The sequence below is a fragment of the Rhodamnia argentea genome, chromosome 4, assembly GCF_020921035.1.
Source record: "Rhodamnia argentea isolate NSW1041297 chromosome 4, ASM2092103v1, whole genome shotgun sequence".
NCBI classification, from domain to species: Eukaryota; Viridiplantae; Streptophyta; class Magnoliopsida; order Myrtales; family Myrtaceae; genus Rhodamnia; species Rhodamnia argentea.
The window spans coordinates 15154824-15179511 of NC_063153.1; the positions used below are offsets into that span (position 1 = coordinate 15154824).

The 24688-nt window shown below is 39.6% G+C and overlaps 4 protein-coding genes across 5 annotated transcripts; 2 read left to right on the forward strand and 2 right to left on the reverse strand.

The window, feature by feature from the left end:
* The first annotated feature begins 84 nt into the window (after window positions 1-84).
* On the forward strand, window positions 85-24688 carry LOC115732661 (protein sym-1). 2 transcript variants are annotated; one of them, XM_048277228.1, is made up of 4 exons: window positions 85-108; window positions 20723-20876; window positions 23124-23215; window positions 23957-24688. In XM_048277228.1, the coding sequence occupies exons 2-4, from the start codon at window positions 20727-20729 to the stop codon at window positions 24366-24368; spliced, it is 654 nt and encodes a 217-aa protein (XP_048133185.1). In that variant the 5' UTR covers window positions 85-108; window positions 20723-20726; the 3' UTR covers window positions 24369-24688. The 2 variants fall into 2 exon arrangements, with proteins under 2 accessions (XP_048133185.1, XP_048133184.1); XM_048277227.1 differs by lacking the exon at window positions 85-108 and having other exon boundaries at window positions 20655-20876.
* Window positions 5988-9140, forward strand: LOC115749183. The gene is made up of 3 exons (XM_030685890.2): window positions 5988-6684; window positions 8179-8364; window positions 8610-9140. The coding sequence occupies exons 1-3, from the start codon at window positions 6226-6228 to the stop codon at window positions 8886-8888; spliced, it is 924 nt and encodes a 307-aa protein (XP_030541750.2). The 5' UTR covers window positions 5988-6225; the 3' UTR covers window positions 8889-9140.
* LOC115749156 (chloroplast processing peptidase-like) lies at window positions 9267-11691 on the reverse strand. Its single transcript, XM_030685858.2, has 5 exons — window positions 11115-11691; window positions 10410-10547; window positions 9961-10047; window positions 9748-9815; window positions 9267-9650 (listed from the first exon to the last, which is right to left on the reverse strand). The coding sequence occupies exons 1-5, from the start codon at window positions 11622-11624 to the stop codon at window positions 9488-9490; spliced, it is 966 nt and encodes a 321-aa protein (XP_030541718.2). The 5' UTR covers window positions 11625-11691; the 3' UTR covers window positions 9267-9487.
* On the reverse strand, window positions 12243-15416 carry LOC115732986 (pentatricopeptide repeat-containing protein At5g25630-like). The gene is given in 4 exon segments (XM_030663667.2): window positions 12243-13410; window positions 13680-14291; window positions 14293-14592; window positions 14743-15416. Coding segments are annotated over 4 exon segments (1869 nt in total). The 5' UTR covers window positions 14806-15416; the 3' UTR covers window positions 12243-12516.

Below are 24688 nucleotides of genomic sequence, written 5' to 3' on the forward strand. Positions count from 1 at the left end.
CGTGCTTATCTTGTCGTCACTAAGTAAATTCTCACTATTAGTCTTGTCTGAATTTTTATGTAGCATTTATATATTTTGCTCTCTCTCTCTCTCTCTCTCTCTCTCTCTCTCTCTCTCCCCAATGAAAAAGGCAATTTATCGTGTCAATGGCAATTAGTTGATTTATTATTGTAGATGGAACTTTGTTAAACGAAAATGCATGATAATGGTGTAGTTCGTTTGAATTCGGCAGGTGATATGCTAAAGTTATCGACCTTTATGCGAAATACCGACATTATTTTCAGTGACTTATCGGCATTTATTCTATTGAGTCACTAACCAATTTTAAGCTACCAATTCTTATTTGAATTACTTATTTACCCTCCATCAATTGTTTCAACATGATTAGCTTTTGCAGCAATCAACTAACTTTTATTTGGATACTTTATGAACTTTTAAAATCAATTACTATCTTTATTTGTGAAATGTGATGCATGCCCTACTTTTTTTTTCCATTAAGAAACCGACAGTTTAGATTACTAACTCTTCACTAACTTTTATCTGCATATTCACGAACATTTTATATCAAATTACCGTCCTTATTTGTGATACCAATTTCTTTTCTAATAAGTTAAAAAGTTGTCTAAGATTACTAACTCTTGCTTGAGTTAATTGCCAGAGTTTATTTTGATCGTTCTACAATTACTAAGTAACGTTTTAAAGTTACTAACTCTTGTGTCAAATTACCAAACTTAACTCAAGCTATTTACCAAACCATTTTCCTATCAAGTGACCAACTTTACTTGAGTCACTTGCTAATATTATTTGGTCGTTTAAAAAATTACCCACTTTTAGAACGACTGCCAACTTTTGTTTATTTACGTCAACATTCTTAAGTTATCAACTCTTATGTAAAATTCTGATAAAAAAAAATCTTATGTAAAATAACGACTTTAATTTGAGTTACTTATCAACTTTTTTCAATTAAATTATTATCAACTCTCTTATATGATTCACAGAACAATATTTATTTGGTTGTTTGAGATTACCAACTTTTGTAACTACTTGTCAACTTGTATTTACAAAGCCTACGAGCCTTCTTAACTTACCAAGTCTTATATCAAATTGCTAGTCAATTACCAGCATTTATTTGGTCGTTTTCGAATTAACAACTTCCGCAATAACTTATCGACCATTTCTTCTTTAACGTCTGCCTCACTTTTTAGTTCCATCCTAATAATTCCTCTAATCATTCGCAAGAAATTCTTTTGGCCAACAGCATTAGAAAGCTTGAATTTGCAAACCCTTTTCCAAACTATTTGGATTCTATAGCTTTAAAAACTATAGCATAGAATCAGATACTGTCTAAATGGCTAGCTAAAAAGACCAAAAATATTGGGAGTGTACTTATGTCCAGATTCTTGTATTTGAAGCCACGTTACTTGTCATATGATGTGTTGGGGAGAATTGTCCAAAAAGTCCTAAATTTGTTGCACTTTTATCAATTCAGTCCTAAACATTTTAATTTTGTTAATTGAATCCTAAACATTTTTACATTTTGCCAGTTGAGTCCGTTCTGTCAATTTTATTTGGAATTCAACGATGTGGACACCAGTCATCCTACATTCATATTTTTTTCGTTTTTTCCTTCCTTTCTTTTTCCTTTTGCAGGCGGTCGCCCATTGGCCACAAGCAATGGCCAAGCCGGCTGGCCACACCGGGGCGAGGGTCGCCATCACCAGCCACGGATGAGGCCCGATGAGGGCTCTCGTTGCCAAACTCGGCAAGATCTAGCCTTGGCAAGGCTAACCCTCACCGGGGTTCGCCGGATATGGCTAGGGAAACTCTCCACGCGAGGTCAGCCCGCCTGTCCCAACCTTCCCGAGAGTGAACCGCCAAAGAAAGGCTAATAGATTACTAAACCAAAAGACTTAACTCGGGCTCTTCCAAACCCATACTAATTTAGAACTTTAGGGTCAATTAACATGAAAGATCGATTTAATGAGAAGTCACCTCTAATCGATTCTTGATGGTCGATTAGAAGACACCCAAGTAAAATATGGAAGAGTACTTCACTTCCACCAATCATATATTAAATGGATTTTGGGACTTGATTACACTAACTATTTAGTTAGTTGCCCTTTTGGTGCCTAAACTTGATTATTTATTTCCTAAAATGTCGAGACAGTTTTTTTACCAATTATGAGTCCAAAAGTTCTTATCCACTAACGTGTCTAGGCAATTTTTTTTTGGGTTTATTATGTCCTAACCATGCTAAAAGGAAAAGAACAATCAATGTATTGAAAATGCGCAATCAAGTAAAATCAAAATGTAAATGTGCAAACATCGACCTAGGATTTGTCTCTAAGAACATCCAATATCCTATTGTAAAGCCCTAAGAACTTATTCAATTTTAGTCCAATTTTCATCCAAGACTTTTCATATTGTTTATGCTAAGCCTAAAATGTTCATTAAAATCCCAAACTAATAGACGAATATAAAAATAATTATAAACTAGAATTCACACTAAAAATCTAGCAAAACTAATCAAAATCTAATTTCTAATTTTTTTTAATTCTGTAAATTTTTAATTTTTTGGGAAATTTTCAGTTTTTAATTTTTGTAATTTTTCTGGAAAATGATACGGATCGGGCCAGTAGACCCGACCCATGCCGTTAAGATCCGACCCGGACCTTAAGGGTCCGGGTTGGTCTAAGGCTCAGACCGGCCTTAAGGCCTGGTCTGAAAAAGGGCCTATTCAGGCCCACATTTATTCAGCCCAACTACACAATAAACGAGGCCCGGCCTAATCCCCAGACCCGATCCAACCCAAATTTCAACCCACTTTACTTCTTCTTTTTCTATTTTCTATTACTTTTTTTTTTTGTATTTTTCTATTTATTTCTATTTTTATTTTCTGTATTCTCCTTTGGTCTTCTCCTTCCACGAGTGTTCTTCTGCCCTGATGGTCCACCGAGAATCACCACCGAGACTCCGACGTGAGCTCGCCGGAGCCACCTTTCCTCCTGCCACCATCGCTTACGGACCAACACTTCTGGTCACCGCCGTTAACCTACCTTCGCCATCGTCCATTCACAGCCACCGCCGGACCACACTTCCGGTCACGATTCTACTCATCAAACAATTGACGCCAGCAACCAGACAAACATTTCCCAATCAACAACCAACATTTGCAGCATACACATATTCATATCAGAGAAAGGAAGTAGTGAGCTGACGCGGTGGGACTTCAACCCAAGGCATCACCGGAGGACGCACGAAAACTCCATTCGCGTGCGATCGGCGTCGGACACCATGGAAACCATGCCAAAGAAGTCGAGCAAACGCGTATTCAGTCGCAATTCAACAGTCGACGAGGCAATCGTGGATCAACCTAGCTCTAAACGTCAACCATACGAGCACAGCTTTGGCATTTCACTCAAGCATCTTATCAAACAAGTGACATGCTGTTTTGAATGCAAGTTCCAGATTCGAACTCAGTGCAGTCCTCGGCTATTCATCACGAATCAACCTCAGTTTGCCATGGTTCACTCATGAGCTCATCAATCGAATTCAGCGTTTTTTCACTCAGGCAAAAGTAGGACACAGCGACACGTACTGACGACGCTTAACCTGGCATGGGGACAAGAAGAAGCCGCCGGAAGTCGGCCACGGCGGGGAGCGGGGATGGCTGAACTCTCTGTCGAAGGAGCCTTCTCTCTCCTTTTCCTCCCTCTCTCGCTTAGCTTTCCTATTTTGATCTTATCCATACTCTAACCGAGTTACAGCTCAGCACTCTTGGTATTTCTTCAGCCCCCGCCGGTGACGCACAGCTCCGATGACCGTTTTTCCTCTCACGGTCACAGCTCGCTCAAGCTTCGTCCGTCCAGTCGGGCGAGAGAGAAGAGCTCGGCTTCGCTTGGGCTGGGCCTGGAAAAATGCTGGAACATGGCCATAATAGAAATGAGATTGAAGAGAATGGATGATGGGCTGGATTAACATAGATAGGCCCAGTTGTGAGGTAAATGGGCCAATCCATGGTGGGCCGGTCCCGCGGGCTATTCTGTTTGCCAGTCTATGGGGCCCTATTTTTTATTTTTTATTTTTTTGTATTTTCATTTATTTATCAACCAAAAATAGGTGTCACCCCCGCCTGGCCGGCCATCACATGTGGCGGGTGGCCGACCACCGGCAAAAGAAAGAAGAAATGGGAAAAAAATAAATCAAAAATAAAAAAATAAATCAGAATAAAATAAAATAATATTAAAATTTATTAACTTTAGCGCCGGTTGTGCCACATAAGAAGATTGGAGTTTACATTAGCAATTTCCAATCAAAATTGAATGGATAAATTCAATTAGTAAAATTAAAAAGTTTAGGACTGAATTGGCAAAAGTGCAATGGGTTTATGACTTGCACTTTTCCCATATGTGCTTAATTAACTTTCTGCTTCCTACTTAGAATGTTTTATGCATATATTTTTGCACTTTGTCTCCACATGTGAATATGGAACCCATGACTACTATGTGCTTGAAATGGAAGTCATCTTAAAGCCTGGTCAAAATTAAAAAAAAAAGGAAGAAAAAGAAACGCAGGGTTGGTGTGATGCTCGAAGACTCCATCATGTCAGACATTGCGATTCATGAATCCATCAGTTGACGCTTCGATGGAGAATTCAAGAAGCGGCATTCATTCCCAGATTGATTTCTGCTGAAATTTTTAGGACACGAACACGTTGATTGACGACACTGACCCTGTTGAAATTTCTGTTGATCTGTCTGAAGAAAAGATCAATGTCTCTTTGATGCTTGAATAATACTCTGGGAAAGGTTTTCCATTTTTTGTTTGTTGTTATGAAAAAAGGAACTCCTTTGCCTTTACGTTTCCTCTCAGTGCGCTAAAGTGTTTACTTTTACATAGAGACCCGCCATCATGTGCAAGTGCAGTAACAATCATGGACAGAGGCAAGATTTTCTTAGAAACTATACATTTGGTAATTCAAAGCGAAAGTCCAAAAGCCTTTAAATGTTGATTACCATAATTTTTTTTCCTTATCTAAGAAATCCTAAGGTAGGTCCGAATTCCCCCCAAACTTGATTGATAATATTGATCACAATAGGTGAGATTCGTCTGAACTCAAATCTAGGCGGATCGAATTTATCGTAATAATAAATCACGTGAGATGATCGACCTAGGATTACACATGGTTCATGCAAAATCTTTTTTTCTTGATTGTCCGATTAGCAAGCTCGACGTGGCCTCTTCGATTTTATTGCATCAGTTCACATGTGTCATTATCACCGGAAAAATTGGAGTTGGCATCTTCCTCTATTTTCTTTATGCCTCCTATCAAAGCCACCCTTACCAATTGGAATGCTCCGCATGAAAAGATTTTTCGGTACTTTCCGAATGCGACATTGCATTTTCATTCATCCAAAATGTAGCAAGAAGCATTTGCGTTGCATTAACCAATAGCATTTCATTCCCAACAAAATACGAAATTTTGCCACGAAAGTCTCCATCCATCACCAGTAAACTATTATACAAAAGATGCTACTAGCCTAACAGTCTTTAGTTATTTCTGATAACATAATTTTTCAATCAATAATTGTTTTATGCGAAAAAATAAAATAATAATGTGTGGATCTACGATTAAAATTGTACCGTTCTTAGCACAATTATCAGCTAAGCATTTTCCTTGTACAAATCATTTCACCCTGAGCAAAATGCAGTAGGTAAATATTGATGATGACCGCCCAACAGCACAGACCATTGCCTCTGAGCTTTTTGGCTAAGCAACCTCGCAGCACAAGCATTACTGGCATTCAATCCCAACAACCATATCGAACGAGCCATCGACAGCATCAACTTGAGACGCCATTAAAATGGAGGGCCCTGTTAAATACCCCGACACTAGTCGCCATCACTGGTGACTCGGGTCCATAGCTCAGTGACGAATCAATGCGCTCTCTCACTTCACTTTCCCTTTCGGTAACTCTCTATAACTTCTTTCGTGGGATTGTAAAGAGAACCCCATGTTCTTGTTCTTCTCTTGAGCTCGTTGATGCAGAGGTTTAAGCTTTTATCTTTTCCTTATTCTGGGAAGGAACTTGCAAATTTCAAGAATTTCTGCACTTGGAAGTGATTAGTTCCCATCAAGAAGTTACTTGAAGCCACGGATTGTCTTGGGTAGTCGCCGATTCGCCATCTTTCTCGGAACTCCCCAACCAAATCGTGTTTCGCAAGATGGTGCAGCTACACTCCGATTCTGATGTCACGAGTCTAGACCCATCCTCTCCAAGATCCCCAAAGCGCGCAGTTTACTACTACCAAAGCCCTTCAAGAGAGTCCAATGATGGGGATAAATCGTCCGTGGTGCATGCTACCCCTGCATATAACAGCCCCATGGAGTCTCCTTCTCATCCCTGCCATTCTCGGGGCTCTTCGGAGAGCCGGTTTTCAGGGCCGTTTCGGTCCTCTTATTGGACCAAAGGGAGTAATGGGAGGAAGAGGAATGAGAAGGGTTGGCCTGAGTGTGACGTGATCCAGGAGGAAGGTGATTATAGGGATGTGTTTGGGGATAATGGGCTTTCAAGAAGGTTTCAGGTTCTGATGGGCGTTCTTGGATTTGTGGTGATTTTTAGTGTTTTTTGCTTGATCATTTGGAGTGCTAGCAGGCCTTACAAAGCTCAGATCGGTGTTAAGGTTTGCTTAATGTATATGTTTTTTAAATAACATTTGGTTTCTATTCAGTTGAGTGATTCTGCAACTAGACACATGCTATATTTTGTTACTGGATATCTTGTCTGGTTTAATATATTGGTCGTATTCTAGATTCAGAAGCTTAGACTATTGATCGAGTTCATGTTTTAATTAGTACCAATATGGTTTAATTTAGGGAGACTCCTGCATTGTTTTAGTAATTGAAGACGGAATCAAACAGCTAATGTTTGTATCTCACATTTCCATAACTTGGGAAGAGCTATTAAGCCTGACCATTTGTTCAATTTGAGTTTCAGTAGGAATTGAGTTCTCAAATCTGGAATTGCAGAGAGTAGAATGTACAGCAATAGCATCTCTTGTGGTTTTTCCCAGGACAAAACACAAGATCTCGCGTTTGTACTGTCTTTGGGAACTGAAGATGTTGTTTATCTGGTGGATGAGTGTAAATTGTCCAATTACTTGTGTTGATTGTCCATTTTCATAATCTATTGCCTTTTCCTTTTGCAGGAAGCAAATTTTAAAATGTTAGCAAAGCACGTACTCTTCTTGGCATGATTTATTAGTTGCTTTTGAAGGTTTTAATTTTTTTTTAACTAAAGATGGAGAAAGAAGGGAATGATTCTTCCCCCATCCATTGAAGTGCTAACAAAAGGAAGAGGCTCTCTGTTTGTCATATCTCCAAAACCATTGTCTACTCTGGATCGAATTTATGTCCTTTAAATGTGACACATGAGGCTTTTTCCTTTCTATCCTCTCTCTCTCTCTCTCTCTCTCCCACGCGCATGGACGCACCCCCCAAAGACTCAAAGCAGAGTTTTTTCACTAAAATGCAGTAATAATTGGTGGATGCTGAATCTATGTTTCAGTTCCAGCAATTTGGATTTGGATTTTTTTGGCACTTCCCTTGTTTTTATAGTTTGTTGGATAAAACTAGTCACTCCTTTGATAATCAGTGAGGCTTTTCCCATTGGTAAGTGCTTGAATGTGAAAATCTTCGAGCATGTAACTTTGCAGGAATTAGCTGTCTGGGAATGTGGGACTTCTTAGACATCCACTTGTTTTAGGTTGCCATTACAATTCTTATGTCAAGCTTAAGATTCTTAAAAGTGTTCATTAAGAGGGCTACCTGCAAATTTTACCTTGGATTTGAGAGTGCGGAATTTGGTTTCTGGCTTTCCAGTTTCTTCTCAAAAAGGTTGCTTTGCCAGAAAACACTTTCTGGATTCTGATCTTCGGATCATTTCAACTCTGTGGACAATGAGTTTTTGAGCTTTGTTTCCATATTTGTTCACATGTTAATCATTTCTTTGTGCAAAAAATGGAGTAAAGAAGATTTTGCTTGTCATTATTGTCTTGGAAGTGTGTACTTTGAGATGTCTTTTGCTTCTGTCGACTGTCTTCTGTCTAGACCACTCACCAGAAGGATAAAGATATTTCAGTATTTTCATCATTCTCTCTCTCTCTCTCTTCCTACAGAGCCTCACAGTGCATAACTTCTATGTTGGGGAAGGATCAGATTCAACCGGAGTCCCGACTAAGATGGTGACAATGAATTGTTCAATGAGGATGACCGTGTATAATGAGGCCACATTTTTTGGCATTCATGTCACCTCTACACCTGTCAATGTTATGTTCTCGAAGATAGCAATTGCAACCGGTCAGGTAAGAATTCCCAACTTCTTCTCGTGCATGTATTTCAATCACATGGCTATTATAATGCTGACAAGATATAGGCGGCGTTCCTAAAAGTGAATTTACCTGTTGTCTTTCTTGCTCCAAGATACATTCATGATTGACTCCATTTCTTAGCCAAAGACAGGAAGCATTCTTGCTCTTTCTCGGCACATGAAACATGTTGACTTGCCTCAACCGCTACTTGCTAATGTGGAGACATTGCTTGATTACAGCTTAGGAAGTACTATCAACCAAGAAAGAGCCATAGGACAGTGGCCGTGGTCCTTGAAGGGGATAAAGTTCCGCTTTATGGAGCTGGGGCGAGTCTAACCATTTCTGATGGCAACGGAGAAGTTCCGTTGACCTTAGTATTTGAAGTCCGGTCGCAAGGGAACGTGGTAGGAAAGCTTGTCAGGTCAAAGCATCGAAAGCGTATATCTTGCTCTCTTGTTGTGAACCCTCATAGCAACAGAATCATCAAGTTTAAGGAGGATTCATGTACGTATGACTGATCAGTCTAGATCAAACCACAATTCCTTAAGGGAAGGGCTCGGTGTGACAGTGAGGGAACTCATTCTAGCTATCAGCTTTGCTTGCTTTCGGTTATCTGTTTTAACTTGTCCTTTTAGAGGTAAAAAAACAAAGTGTTCTACAGATACATAGCTTCCAATGGGAGTGAGAAATGTGCCGGTGCTTAATTTGTATTGTAAAGCAGAAAATGCTGTATCAGGGGTCGAATGTGTTTGGAATATAAGCATTGAAGATTTTTGTGTGCTCACTTCTATGTTGCAATTATGACATCATAGTTCCAAATATTTGCAATCTCTTTGGCTTAATTAGCTCATGAGAATCTCGCGGGGCGGCTGAACCCTCTGGCTGATCACAAACGCTGATCACATACGATAGCACTTCTGATGTTACGGTTCCATTTTTCTCATTGTGACATCAATTTTTCTCTGTTTGAACCCTACCAATTGATAGTTACAAGAGGCATGGACAAGAAAAGAAATGAAAGTTACTTTTACCTAAAGAATCGTATACTGAAAAAGGAGAAAGATAATGACAGAAGTGTTTATACTATTGAAAACAAACAAACAATGACACTCTTCCTTCATTGAGGGGAAGCCTCAGGCTGAATCTTCTGTTCAGATGGTGAAATGGTCTCTTGCTTGTCAACAGCGCAGCCTGTTTCAAGAACTGTTCCTCCAATTCTATTGGGTGGCCAGTAGCGAAATATTGATCTTCCTATTATGTTCTTTGCCGGAAGCGGCCCCCTACACAGATAATCCAACATATTACCAAAAAGAGGACGGCCTTTGGGCTTAACGTCATGAAAAATGATTAAGACTTCAGAGGATGGGGTGGTCTTACCATACATGCGAATCATAACTGTTGTTACGATTATCTCCCATTACAAACACTGAGTTCTCTGGTACACGCTGCCAAATAGATTATCCAGTTATAGAAGTCAGGTACAAAAAGTTAGTTCCAAAGAACCAGCTAAAAGACTAGGATTGGATTCCTATCTAGAGGAAAGAGAGATTTAAGTTGATTCAAAAGAGCACTAACGATCATTGTACTCACAATAGGTGTCATGGTGTATGACGGTGGTTCCATAACGAAACCCTCGTTTCCCTCAACTCCATTTACAAAAAGTTTTCCTGCACGAACCTGAAATAATAGCAAGCAAATCAAACCCCAGTCCTGGAAGTGCAGAGAAGGCGAAGAGAATATATTGAATCAGGTGAGTGAATCCCTTTGCTTAAGATACAGTTTACTTCGCATGCATTATCAGGGCCACTAAGTCCAGGTGAATCCCTAACGCAAGAAACTTAAGTTTTTTACAGAAAAAGGGGCGGGAGAAAATGACAAAATATGTAAATGCCCAATTCGTATGAGGCATCAAAGAACCCACCACAACCATGCCATCAAACATTATGCAAGGAGATTGAGATGATCTCCAACTACTCCTTGATCTCTCACACATAGAACACAGAATATAAGAATCCACATTCATCATTTAGCAGCCTCACCTCAACAACATCACCTGCCTTTGCAACAACTCTTTTGATGAAAACATCATCATCAGTATATCCTACGTCTTGAAGAACTGGCGGACTTTTGAAAATCACTATGTCATTAGCACATGGCTTTCTAAAGTAGTATGAAACCTGGAAGACACAAGTAAAGCAACATTAAGATAAGTAAACACCAAACTATTCTATCACAGACCTGCCCGCACGCTCTAGCTTCCTATGTCAACTTAACTACCTTCTCTAGAAGTCTGAATACAATCAATCAACACGCCCAGCAAGCTCCGCTTAACGATGCAAGGACCCTTGTAAAAAATTTTCCAGCCAATATTACTAACTGCAACACTAAAACATCAACCATATCTCATACAGACACAACATATTGCTTAGAAATTTCCTTTTTTTTGCCCTGCTACTACTTATGTTTTTCACTTGGTGACTCTCCCAGTTTTGTTACTACGCTAAATAATCATCATGTTGATAGCCAAAACGCAATATTTTCTCATTCGCATTCCCTGGGAAATCGTTCGCCTATCAGCAATAGCACAGCTCAAAGTCTCAAACACTCAGCTCCAAGCAGTAACTCAACCACTGACAAACAACATCCTTCAAGTTACACTAAACCATGAACTACAAAAACAGCAAGAGCAACTTTACTCATCCCATGGACAAACAAAATGACAGAGATAAACTTCGAACCAATACCTTCTCCGCAACAATCCGATCACCAACATCGAAAGTAGGATACATGGACAACGAGGGGATGTACCTAGGCTCCGCCACGAACGACCTGAACGCCAGCGAGATGGCAAGCGCTACGAAGACCGTCTTCGCGTCGTCGGGGGTGACATTCAACCAATCCGGCAGAATCCCGCCCTGCTCCTCCACTTCCTCGTCATCCCCGCCGCCGCCTCCGCCCCTCCGCCACCCACCGCCCCCGCCGCCGGAAGCGTCGAGCGCCGACTCGGTCTCTTCGCCGGAGTCCTTGAGCGCCTTGCAATTGAGGCGGCGAATCCGAGCTCCGGCGCGGGAGGGAATGAAGGAGGAGGCGAAATGCGCGAGATTGGGGCCGGCGGGTCTGGAAATTGGAAGGTTGACTGGTATTGAAAGGTGGAGAGGAGCGACATTGGCGGTTTCGATGAGAGCAGAGAGATTTGGCGAAGTGAAATTAGGGTTTTGGAGGGATAAAGGAGAGAGCAAGCGCGCACACACCATCTCTCTCTGTCTCTGTCTGTGTCTCTCTCAAGCAGAGCTTTCTGGGATATTGAAGTTTTTTCCAGTTTGTTAAGGTAGAAGTTAGAAGACAGGTTTCTCTTTTAACGATTTCTTCTTCTTTTTTTTTTTTACTTTCATTACTTTTCTTCTAAATGGATTTCGGAAGAATTAGGAAAAATAACAGATAATTTTACACGTTGGTGTACGTATACTTTGAGAGATTTTAAATATCTCCCGCTAAATAAAAGAGAAATTCTAGTACTAAAAATTTTATATGATTTTATACGGCGAAGGCACCAAATATTTTAATTGATAATCCTTTACAACCCTCTCGATAAAATAGAATAGTCAATTTTTTAGCGAGCTCAAAATAGATCTTCTCGTATATTTATCTGTGTCATGATACGAATAATTCTATCATGCCCTTCTTTGAAAATAATGAATACACTGATATCCTTATTTGAAATAATATTCACTTCATGCCTTTATTTAAAAAAAAATTAAAAACACTACGAGCCTTTATTTGAAATTTTCCCGATACTTCATTACCATCAAATGAAAAGAAGATATCCGTCACCATTAAAGTAGTGCTGACTACCTTGTTCTACCCGGAAGAATGATGAATTACAGTAAGAACAACTATATTACTTTCAATAGTGCAAAATGTCTGGCCTTGAAGGTCCACACTGTATACAATGATAACAGATGCTCCATAACAATTACGTGCAAATTGAATCACAGCACCGCAACAACCAAAGAGGGAGATAAACAGAGGCTGGGTCGAAAGCTCTTGCATCCTCGATATCTACAGCTTGTAGAGAAGGCATCAAATACGACATCGCAGCCAAAATCCTATGGAGAGAAGGGTGTCGGCATCATCAGGGCGATCCAGTCAATGAAACACCACCATCCTGTACGAACTCACAAAGTGACCACAAGGGCTGACCCGACTCCGATGCTGCTTCCTGCATTGAGGCGGTTGTACCCTGAACAAACACGTGTTCTTCAGAAGTACAGATTTCGTCGCCTTCCACATTTTCGAGGATGAAGAAATGTGACCTTTCGGAGGAATTGTGCTTCCAATGGCTGTGGCGGGCAATCCATCTTTGTCGTGTATCACCGAGCCCAATGGGGGCAGAGGATCGGAGTAAGAAGCACGAAGCTTGTGCTTTTGATATATCCTCTCCAAGCTCTGCATAGCTATACTATCCTTCTTGGTTTTCGCCAGGTTGTCTAGTTTATCCTTGTAATTGTTCACGACTCTTTTGGCCTCAGGCACTAGACCGATCGCTCGCCACGCATCCGCCACCAGCTGGATAGTGCTCGACTCAGGAAACACGCCCTTCTCTTCCATTGTTTCAAGCAAATCTTCGGCCTTCCATGGCTGTTTTGCTTCTGCATATCCCCAGATAAGGGTCTCAAAGGTTTTCAAGTTTGGGCAAATGCCGGCCTCGCACATGTTCTTGTACACCCTCATTGCGTGCTCCATTTTGCTGACCGTGCACCATCCGCTGATGATGGTAGTGAAGATCACGACATTTGGGAAGAATCCACATTTCGCCATGGAAGTCAGCTGTGACTCGGCCTTCTCGGGTTCTCTGGCACGCGCATAGCCTTTGGCTAGGATGCTAAATGCATGGATGTCAGGTTCTATCCCGGCCTTCACCATGTCATTGAAGATTTCTTGGCATTTGTCCATAAGTCCCGCTGAGCTCCAAGCATTCATTATAGTGCTGAATGTTACGACATCTGGTTTTACCCCAAATTCTTGCATCAATGTCAGGGCCTGATCACAATTTATGAAAGTGAGTCTCGTCAACAACCACTTACGTTATGTTTATGCTTCTCTGTAACATTTCAGCTTAGTGAAAGATTCAGGAAGTGCAAAGGCAATTCGCTTTGTATATTCACAGGTAAGACTTCATCAAGATGCCAAATGAAATGGTTTATCAAATTCTTTGACAACTCCAATGTCCTAGAGTTTTCACGGATGTCCAATGGCATTACATAGAGAGGCAAACAGATCAACAATATGATGTGTTAAATAAGACTCACCTGATCTACGCCATGAGTGTCAGTAATGTCCAGGAATCCTTTAATAAGTGAATTGAAGACAACAAGATTCGGATGCACGCCGAGACCTTTCATTCTGTGCATGAACCTCATGGCTTCCGCCATGTTACCTTCTTTACAATAACCGCTTACGATGATGCCACACGTACGCTCGTTTGGCGTGATGTTGTTGTTCTGCATCTCAAGTATCATACCCTCAGCCTTGCTCGTCTCTCCGTTCTGCGCATAAGCCCTGGCCAACGTGTTGAAAGTGACAACATCGGGTTGCATGCCAGAGCCGACCATTCTGTATACGACATTCCATGCTTCCATGATATTCTTCTTGTTACACCAGGCTTTGACAAGAATGTTGTATGTCCTTTCATTCGGTTTCAAATTCACCTCTCTCTTCATAAGCTCTATTAGTTTCCATGCTTCTTCGGGCTTACCCACAATTCCGTACCCTTTAATTAGAGTATTAAATGTGCTTGTCGTAGGCCTACATTCACTGTCCTTCATTTTCCGGAATGCTTTCAGGGCTTCCCCAATCTTTCCAGATTCAGATAAAGCATTGATCACAGAGTTGAAGAATATCGCATCGGGCTTCAAGCCGCTGCTCCTCCACCTTAGAGATAAGTGCAGTGATGGAGTCGAAGCGCTTCTGAAGGGCAAAAGCTGCCAGGAGAGTGGTGTATGTTACAAGAGTCGGTCTGTGCCCTTCTTCTGTTAAACTATCAAAAATGGAATAAGCCTCTTGAGGTTTCTTCCTTTCTATCAAGATGTTCATCAGCTTAGTTCTCGAACGAACCATCCTGCAACTGTTGTTTCCCAAGCAGACGAGGCAGCAGGATTGGTTTTGTGAGCTACTTGAACTTGAAACCGATTGAAAGTGATTGTCCTCATGAAGAAGCCTTTTCTGTAAAATAATTACATTTGAAAAGACCATAATTTAAGCAACATGTTATAGCAACAAAACAAGGCGTAATGATTTGTTTCTGAGAACCGAAATCAGGGCATGCAGAGAAATAGTGAAGTCAGTCGGTGAGAAAGAGTTAAGGTGATATACCATGATTGGAGACGATTCAACTTGCTTCTCGCTCAAAATGGTTCCCTCCTGCTGTTTGTTCATGTTCACAAAATGGCAGTACACACCGTGACCTGGTTATTCTGAATCCACCCAGCCGGCTGTTGAGCTTACTGGTGTACCAATGCATGCCTACTCCGATTCATGTGCGCACTACTAGAAATTGTCTCCAAATTTCCAACCTAGTACGGCGACTAGTGTGAGAATTATATTAAATGATCCTATCTGAGACAGTCCGTGCAATGAACATAAAGTTAGTAACCAAGCAAATAATAGTTGATGTTTTTCTCAGCATCTTGGAATTAACGTAAGAGGCCCTCCTAAAAAGAACTTCCAATAAAGGAATCTCCGGGACAATTAATCGTCAAATTGTGACATTTGCAGGGCAGATGGTCAAAATCCAAATGGCAAGACAAAAGCCCTGGTGACATACTGAATATAGCAACAACCAAACATACTTGGACACAGCCTAAAAGCTAAATGCAAGAGGGCCTAATTGGATAGTTTAAAAGAAGGCATAAACACAGTAAACTCACGATCAGATGAGAATAATGCCAATTCACCAAGCGCCAAATGAAAAATGAAGACAACGGGACCGAGTTCGTTTTTCCTTCAAGAATTTGTAATCCGTGAATATGCTATAAGACTCGGAAAATTGTGAAATTCTACTTCACTAACATAGAAAGAGAAGTTCAGAATTTCTCCAAACTTAATACACGATTACACACATAAACACCAATAATCCGGAAGGAGATCATTGCTCATTTTGACAGTATTACCCAAAAAAGAATTCCCCGGCTTCTATTAAACGTGAAAGTCCAAATGATAACAAGAACCATCATAGCCATCGATGCCTTAAAGCTCAGCAAACTCATATCCACATTCACCTCAACATCATCCCCACTACTTCCGCAGCCTCAGAAAGCGCAGCTAAGTGACAGAACACAAAGGAATGCCATTTTACCGGAGCCCCCAAATTCAAAAAAAAGAAAAGATAAAACGAAGTAACAATTCCACTACAACAAGCATTAAGAACAACCCACAAAACCAGTCGAAATCACCCGGCAAGCCCCATTACTGTTTCCAAGATCATCACTTGCCTGAGTGATGATTTCGCATGTAAAGCATCCATACAAGCCATGATCAAAGAAGATTGAGAAAAGCAGAGTACTGGGCAGTTACCTGTTGAGCTGAGAAGAAGCAGACAGAGACAGACAGACAGAGGACAGAGGCGGAGGTTGAAGATTGGCATGCATGGCCTCTTATTAACAGAGGACATGGAGCAGGATAATCAGATTTCGCAGAAGAAAAAGAAATTGGTGGGCGGCGAAACGCTGGAGCCGGGAGCGTGTGTTGCCGGATCCACCGGAGATTCTTATCCACAAATATTTATCGGCATAAGATATTTCTTTGCATAAATTCTGAGGCTGCCAAAACTTGAACAAGGAGCAGGTGCTGACGTGTGTGTCGAAATGGGGAGAGGAAATTGTTCCACGCCGGTTTATAATGCTACGAGAAAATTTTCCTTTTTTCTTTTTCTTTTTCTTTTTCAAGAAAGTGAAGATACAATTCACATCTAATTGGCGGCCTAATTTTCTGAAAAACCCACAATTTTAGATTTAGTTTTAAATCTGTCCCGAATTTTTTTTTTTATCTCAAAAAATTCCAAACGTTAAGTCTAGCCCAAATATACCACGAACTTTTTTTTTTTAGAAAAAACCCAAAACTTTAGATCATATCTCAAATCTACCCCGAACTTTTATTTGTTTGAGGAAAAAATCACAAATTTCTAATGTCAAATCTGCCCCCATTAACTTTTTTTTTTTAGAAAAAACCCAAAACTTTAGATCATATCTCAAATCTACCCCGAACTTTTATTTGTTTGAGAAAAAAATCACAAATTTCTAATGTCAAATCTGCCCCCATTAACTATTGGTCCAAAAATTGATGTTATTTGTTCAAATTTTCATATCCTATAATGGTTTTATTTTTGAGAATTTCAATAATTTTTATTGAGATGGATTTGTTATCCACATAGAAATGCCATGTCTGTCTGTACTTATCACCCCATTACTTTGATATGGATTTTTTATCGACTTGAAAATGTCACGTCAAGTTAAGACTGAATTACTGATTAGATTTGAGAAGAGATTGAAAGTTTTTTATTTTTTTTAGACAAAATAAAATTTAGGATTGATTTGAGACCGACCTAAAGTTGGGGTTTTTTTTTTTTTCGAGATAGAAAAAAGTTTGGTGCAGATTGGAACAAGACCTAAAGTTAAGGGTTTTTTGGGAACTAGGCCTCTAATTGACTCATTAGCATATCTTATTTGTTTAATAAAGTAGAGTCATTTTATCTTTGTCAAGACCAATCTAGCGTTTGCTTTTTAGCTGCTTTTTCTCTTCTTCTTCGTTTTTTCGTATTGCCCGAGTTTGATTTGTGCACATGCCCCCGTTAACCCCTCTGACCATCGAGTCGAGTGCCTCGGCACGGCGACCCTTCGATTGTTGACCACTTGTGCACCGTCGCGGTTATTGTACATTTGACTTGCTTTATAGTCAAGTTGAGTCGAGCTTTCGAAAGAACGAAAAAAAAAACTTGCAAATAGGTCAAGGCTTAACTTTTGAGCTTAAAAAGTTTATTCATACCAACTACCAAATGAAGTAAATTACGGGGAATGGAAATATGTTTGTTCTTACGGAGAATTACAAGCTTGGATACTTTAATTGATGGGTAGGTTAAGTCGTATATTAAATCTAAAATTTGTTGCTCAGGTCCACCCATAACTTAGAAATGTTAATGTCTCTTCCTTTGGAAAAGTGTTAAAAAGTCCTAAACTTATTACATTAGTACCAATTCAATCCTAAACCTTTTATTAGTGCCAATTCGGTACTAAACAATTTTTATTAGTGCTAATTCAGTCATAAACCTTTCATTGATGTCAATTCAGTTTCTAAATATTTTTCATTTGTGCAAATTCAATCATAAATCTTTTGCATTTGTGCTAATTGAGTCAATCAAGCCAATTTTGATTGGAAACTCTTGGCGTGAATGCTCGGTTTCCTATTGTGCAGCTAAACATTATTGCGCAAATTCAATCGTAAATATTTTATAATACTATTTTAATATTATATATTTTTAACAAATATTTTGGTTTTTTCTTCTTCTTTTTTTCTATATCATTAACATTAAAAATAATAAGATAGTATGAAAAAAATATCAATGGTCGTTTTGTCATGGTGGGTACCTATCATTACGTTGGACTTTCATTTCATAATAAACCATAAATTAATATTTCAAATAAAAACGTCACGGGAAATTTTTAACTAAAACCATGTCGACGTGGTATTAAAGTGTTCTTTCAAAAAAAAATTGTCCTACGAAATTTATACACTTTTAATTTCCAATATATAAATTTTTATAGTCATATTTCGAATATGGCGGCTCTATTAACATAAATGCAAAAGGCAATTTCATTTTTCTGATTTCAAGTATAAACATAAAATTTTTATGACTAAATTGATATCGATAAAAATTTTAGGACTGAATTAATACGAAAGCAATATTTTTAGAATTGTTAGACACTTTTCCCTTTCTTCGTCAAACAAATAGGCGTGGCAAAAGGACAGGGACTGTTTGCTTAGACGTGACCGATTGATGCTTTGGGCCTTGTCAGCTGGGTTGGCTTGAATGGGTCGTACAAGTCGTCAAAGCCACGATCAAGTCCAACAAGTGCAACTGGCTCCAAAATATTCGACCGACCGTGTTGCATCGAACCCCCGACTAGAGGCATAATGACAATTATTCTCTTTTTCGGACTCTATTTCTAATTAAAAATATATATTTTTTATTTGTACTCCCTGAATGATTTTTTGAGTAGAGACATGCAAAGTTTAGGACTGAATTGATATAAATACAAAATTTTTGTTCCTAAATCGATATAAAAATTTAGAACGAATTAGGATGATAACAATAGGTTTAAAATTGTTGGACACTTTTGTCTTTTTTTTTCAAACGAATAGGCCTGGCAAAAAGAAAGGGAGTGTTTTCTTAGACGTGCCCGATTGATGCTTTGGGCCCTGTCAGCTGGGTTGGCTTGAATGGGTCCTACAAGTCGTCAAAGCCACGATCAAGTCCAATATAGTGCAACTGGCTCCAAAATAGTCGACCTACCGTGATGCAGCAAACATACGACTAGAGGCATAGAGACAATTATTCTCTTTTCATTTTTTTTATTTAATGAGTTTATGGTAGAGAAATTTTGAAAGGCAATATAAATTTACATCGGCGACAGGGACGAAGATTGGCGAACAGATGCCAAACCGACAAGGGGGCGAATAGGAGACCAACGAGTGCGCATATGAAAGGGACGCATGAAAGGCGATCATCAACCATCGATCGGCCACCAAAGGCCCGGGCCCGGAGACCTATGGTAGCCGATCGTGACCTATGGACGGCAGAGAGACGTGAGAGGGAGGGAGTGGGCAATGAAAAGAAATTTTATTTCCATTTATGCTCCAAAAATAGAAAAAGTAGAAAGTTTCTACTTTCTACTACTTTATTTATGTTCCAAACTTATTTCGGAGCCAAAAATTTGTCTCAAAAATAGAAAAATGATAATGTGTTACCAAACAAATTTTTATTCAAAATCTGTCCCTCAAAATAGAAAAACAGGAAAATAAAACCGTTGTCATGCACGCCTTAAAAATATATTTTTTTGTCAAAAGTAACATTTCATTTTATTCACTCCCTCGGGATATAAGCAACAAATATCGTAGGTCACGTCAATCCAATGGGGCCACATGGTCTCTTGTGTTTCAGCGTTATGGTCACCATTCTTATGCGGATGAACTTTATCAACCACCTCATTGAAAGATCATGAATGCACCCCAAGATTTCGCAGCAATCAAGGCCACCAGCGCATAATTGGCTTGAAGGTTCTACCATTACGCTTGTCCAATATATAAAGTTTATTTGGAACAAATTTTTGGATATATCAATAGAGCTTTTTGAACCTACCCTAGCCGTTCTCGCCTGACTCGATTGGCATGTATTTTTGTCCAATCTCATCCAAAAATGATAAGTAAGATCATCGCACGTTAATCTAGTGATCGGATAATCCCAGCTCGGCCAAATTGAACTTGGAACCGGAAACGCAGAACTAAGGGTGCGAGTACGATAGCACTTCTGGAGCAAAATTTCGTTTGGTAACGCGACTTTTGAATCGGAAATTAGTTTGGTTACTCAATTTTATTTTTCTACTTCTAATGCTTCATAAGTAGCTTTGAAGCCACTTGAGAAAGTAAAAAAAAAAAAAATTACTTATGTCTAAAAGTAAAAAAAAATCAACTTCTGGTCATATGTTGATTCGAAGTGTTGCCACACGCGTGCTAAATTTGAATTAATAAGCATTGATTTTCGAGGGGGCACACATGTGCATGGGAATTTCACGGGGTAGACCATATCCAAGAGATACAGAACTCTATCGGTAACGGTAAATAAAATCTTGTAAACGATTGTTGGATGAGTAATGCATTCGAGAACTAGGTTTTTTAAATTAATTTTAAGCGGGAACAATCACTATAATCATGTGAAGAGACCAAAAAAAAAAAAAGGAAACTTTTTCTGTACTATTAATGTGAGTGGTGCCTAATTATCCCCTCAAAATCAACCAACCGTATTTTTAGTATGACCCGACAAAAACTAATCTCTAATTTTTCTTTTTTTAATTTTTTTTACTAATTAAAGCCAACGAGATGGGACCCACAACTTCACTAAATAGTTGCAGAAAAGGCCAAAAAAAAAAAAAAAAAAGCTTTAGCCACTAATCTTGATTTGACGTTAATACGTCTCTTTCTCCGGTCAGCGGAATGGCAACTCTAAACAAGATTTGCAGAGCCTGCTCTCTCTCTCTCAATAAATAAATAAGCGATAGCTCAAAGCTCTCTTGTCTTTCTCTCAAGATATGTTGAAGGCGTGGAAATGGTACCAGAGCTGCCTATCGGTTCACCCCGTGAAGACGCAGGTCATCAGCTCCGGCGTCTTGTGGGGCGTCGGCGACGTCGCCGCCCAGTACATCACCCATTCCACCGCCAGGAAGCGCCTCCAGATTTCCGTGAGTTCGTCGTCTCGTCCGTTGCGGTTTCTTTTTTCTTTATCTTTATTGTTTTCGGCGCTCTGATGATGTGGTTATCCTCTATTTGCATTCTCTCGTCTGGATTTCGTTCGATTGCGCTTCGGTATTTTGTGCGCATGTGTTTGCTTTGGTCGGATTATCTGGTAAGCGCTTTCGTGGGCCACTTCGCGGCGGCGATGGTTCTGCGAATGGTGTCGTGCTGCGCGGAGCATTGTTTTAGCTAATATTTGGTCAAGAAAATTGAGGTTTGGTTGCCATTTCATTCCCTCCCGAGGGGAATTGTTTTGAGGTGAAGTAGATATATCGACCGCCAGATATGAGCTACTGAAGAGGTTTTTCTCCATTTGACATTTGATGTCCAATTCTGAGTTGCATCTGCTAATTAGAGCTTTCCTCTTCTTCTTTTTTTTCGTCACTATCATGTATTCGTGGTGTTGGCAGTCAAGGATTAGTTAGTTACTTTGCAAAGGAGAGGATAATTGACTCTAGGAGTTTTTAATCCATAACTAGGTTTTCCTTTCAATGCTGAAACAGACTTTTCTCTGGATTATGGCACCGTCTCGACGGATTATGGGAGAAGTCTAAGTTAATGGTTTCGGGTAAGTAGACATCATATTCACGGCAACCACAGTGCCTGTCATCTTTCAGAAGGGCTCAAGATATAATGTCAGCTCACCTATTACTTATGGGACCACAACTGTTTCACAAGCTCTATGGTTGATATTTCTCAACCGATCAATTGTTGAATGTATAGATAATATCAGGTTTCTCTCTATGTTGGGCAATTTAAATTTGGAAGGTCAACTTTGCAAAGCCATTGAAAGGAACGTGTGGTCTCAAATTAAATGATAATTGCACTCTTTGAAGTTAAAACTAAGGTGACGATAACAAGAAGAAATCACTGAGAAACTTGAGGATCAGAAGCGTATTAGACCCTTGTAGTTCTTTCTTCTCTGAAAAAGTTTACCTTTTATAGATGCATGAAAGTAGAAGCTTCCCTTCTCTCCATTGAGGTTTTTTTTTTAACCACATGACATAGAGGCTACATGATCCTGCTAAGATAGTTCACTTCCGCAAATGTAGCTTTCAGTGGCAGCTGAAAGAATGTAAAATTGGGCTGTAACTGGGAGATGGCATCTTCCATGCTTTACCATGTATAGATTAAGTTCTATGTGTTGAACTGTCTTTATCCAATTTGTTAAATCTGGATGTAGAATAGTTGTACTTGTTGTTTGGGACCATACTCTCATCAGACACAGTCCTGCTGTTAGAAATTTTTAGGTCAAGAGATAGTGTATTTCTTGCTGCGGTATTCTCGTGTTGTTTTTGTATGTCAATCATAGCAACCTGGATGTTAAATGACAAATGCGATGTTGACTTGAGATCATGCAGCCTAAAGTTCCAATTAAACCAATTGATGACCCCATTTCTTGTTTGCTTGGTAGTCAAGAAACTACTGTTGTGTGCTGGAACTAAAAAAAAATGGTTTCAGTGTCTTAACATTCACAGTAAATCTTGACCCAAGCAATCAAAGTAGATCTTTCCTAGATCCTTCTATTTTCTGTATTATCCCCCATTAGAAAAGTTTGTTTCTTTTAATCACAGCCAGGACCTGGAGTCAATAAATTTGGCCATATAAGATGTCTAATTAGATGCAGTTACACTGAAGGCTGCAGCATCTACTTTGCATTATGTTAATTTCCTCTCTCCTTCTCCATGGACATGGTCCACATGCATCTTCAGGTTGATGTAATTTCATCAGAAGGCTATTAAGTCAGCTCCTATGCTTGAGATTGTTTGCATTTTAGCCCTCCGTATGAGTGGTAAGCTCAAGCTGCACTTAGAAATTGAAGAACTTTAAATATTTAAAAAAAAAACAATTTAGTGAATCTCTATGCCTTGTCTCTAGCTTTATAGGATAATTAATAAAAATCCTTGTTTACGCATCATTTTCCAATTTTGTTGTCTCACAATCTTTTGCAATGCCAAGGTTATGAATTTATTGGATATCGCTGCTTTATGTACTGATTGAGCACTTCAATACTTTTTTGGGTTCCGCAATTGTCTCCTTAGTCTTTGCTGAATCCTCTTTCACTGTTTCTAATGGGCTTAGCTTCAATGTCTAGCTTATGATTATTGTTGCCCTGGCAATGACAAGCCCTGCTTAGTTTGTCCTGACATATCTTTGTTCGCTGGGAAGACCATAACCTTTGTGTAAATTTACAGGAAACAGATGCTAAATTCAAAGTTAACTGGAAACGCACAGCTGTTACAAGTTTGTTTGGGTTCGGCTTTGTAGGCCCTTTAGGCCATTTGTGGTTAGTTTTTATCATGTTGCTTGTTCTATTAAGCTATTTACCAACCTGTCATTCGCGTTTCCACTTTTGCTTTTATTGTCTAGGGTTTGGCTTTTTTAATACTGAATACCCCGAATCTTTAAACAAATAGACTTATGGACACTTTAGGCCGGTTAATATCATGTGGAATTTTTTCATTATGTTGTAAAATCATTTTTTTCTTCCATTTTTGCCATAAAGTCAAATAAGTAATTTTTGCTTAACAAAAGACAGGTGAAAGTGGCCCTTAGCTTTGCGATACCACGACAACGTAAGTCTGGAACTCACAAATTAAGCATGATGGCATTGAGAGCAATTGTTTCATACAAAATGTCATTCTGGGGGAATTTTGATTGTGTGTTGGCATTACTGGATTTCGTGTTTATGTATGGAAGTTTAATCAGCCATTCAACATTGTGGAAGCAGGGAAAAATTTTGATGCTAGGTCATTGCAGCATGTATGGAAGATTATGATTCTCACGGAAGACAGAACTGGACTGCAATATTCATTTATGGTGGACTGCCTATATTAGTTCCAGGGATGAAAGCTAGCTAGCTTATCATCACATTTTACTTGCTATAGGATACACGTGTTAATTTTTTAATGTGGGTTGAGATAAACTAAGATGACCGATGAGCCTGTGCATCTATGAATAAGAATTTTGTACATTAGTAAGCAAAGAAGTGGTAAGGCCTGCATTTGACAATGTTGTTCTCTTCTAGGTATGATGGGCTCGACAGATTCATAAGACTCAGGTTGCAATTACCACCAAATTCTGCCAAGTTTGTTGCTGCTAAAGTGGCAATGGATGGGATCATCTTTGGGCCCTTTGACTTGCTTGTTTTCTTCAGTTACATGGGATTTGCTGCCGGTAAAAATGTCGCTCAAGTGAAGGAAGACTTGAAGAGGGACTTCCTCCCGGCTTTGATTTTGGAGGGTGGAGTTTGGCCACTCGTTCAAGTCGCCAACTTCCGATACGTCCCCGTCAGATATCAGCTCCTCTACGTCAATATGTTCTGCTTGCTAGATAGCGCTTTCTTGTCATGGCTCGAGCAACAGAAGGACGCTCCTTGGAAGCAGTGGTTCACATCTTTTCACTCCTTGAAGGAAGGAGGAGGAGGTCAGGGCAGATGACGAGGATGTTCTCTGACTCTTCAGTTGTGCCCGAGCGGCGAGCGAGCGGCGCAGGTGATTTATACGTGTCCCAAGGAAGCACGTCCAAGTTTGTGCATTACAAAGCTGTCAATGGAGGGGCCATCAATCCAATCTCTCCAGTTCACAAATGCTAATTGGCTCTTACTTCTGATGAGATACAGAGTCTGATTTCCGCCCTCCACAGAACAGAATGAAATCATGAATCTTCCATAAGAGCAGGGACATATATTGACATTGTTGTATTCATCGCTGTAGATCTCAATCTGGATATGAACATGCCAAGTACGGTAGTCGTCACG

What these genes read in the sequence shown, in the direction of transcription:
- LOC115749183 (XM_030685890.2), top strand. Translation starts at nt 6,226, where the DNA reads ATGGTGCAGCTACACTCCGATTCTGATGTCACGAGTCTAGACCCATCC. An exon ending in AAGCTCAGATCGGTGTTAAG is followed by an intron (nt 6,685 to 8,178) that starts GTTTGCTTAATG and finishes CTCTTCCTACAG; the next exon opens with AGCCTCACAGTGCATAACTT. An exon ending in TAGCAATTGCAACCGGTCAG is followed by an intron (nt 8,365 to 8,609) that starts GTAAGAATTCCC and finishes GCTTGATTACAG; the next exon opens with CTTAGGAAGTACTATCAACC.
- LOC115749156 (XM_030685858.2), bottom strand. Translation starts at nt 11,624, where the DNA reads ATGGTGTGTGCGCGCTTGCTCTCTCCTTTATCCCTCCAAAACCCTAAT. An exon ending in ATCGGATTGTTGCGGAGAAG is followed by an intron (nt 10,548 to 11,114) that starts GTATTGGTTCGA and finishes TGTGTCTTCCAG; the next exon opens with GTTTCATACTACTTTAGAAA. An exon ending in CATACACCATGACACCTATT is followed by an intron (nt 9,816 to 9,960) that starts GTGAGTACAATG and finishes TCTATTTGGCAG; the next exon opens with CGTGTACCAGAGAACTCAGT.
- LOC115732661 (XM_048277228.1), top strand. Translation starts at nt 20,727, where the DNA reads ATGTTGAAGGCGTGGAAATGGTACCAGAGCTGCCTATCGGTTCACCCC. An exon ending in GGAAGCGCCTCCAGATTTCC is followed by an intron (nt 20,877 to 23,123) that starts GTGAGTTCGTCG and finishes GTAAATTTACAG; the next exon opens with GAAACAGATGCTAAATTCAA. An exon ending in GGCCCTTTAGGCCATTTGTG is followed by an intron (nt 23,216 to 23,956) that starts GTTAGTTTTTAT and finishes GTTCTCTTCTAG; the next exon opens with GTATGATGGGCTCGACAGAT.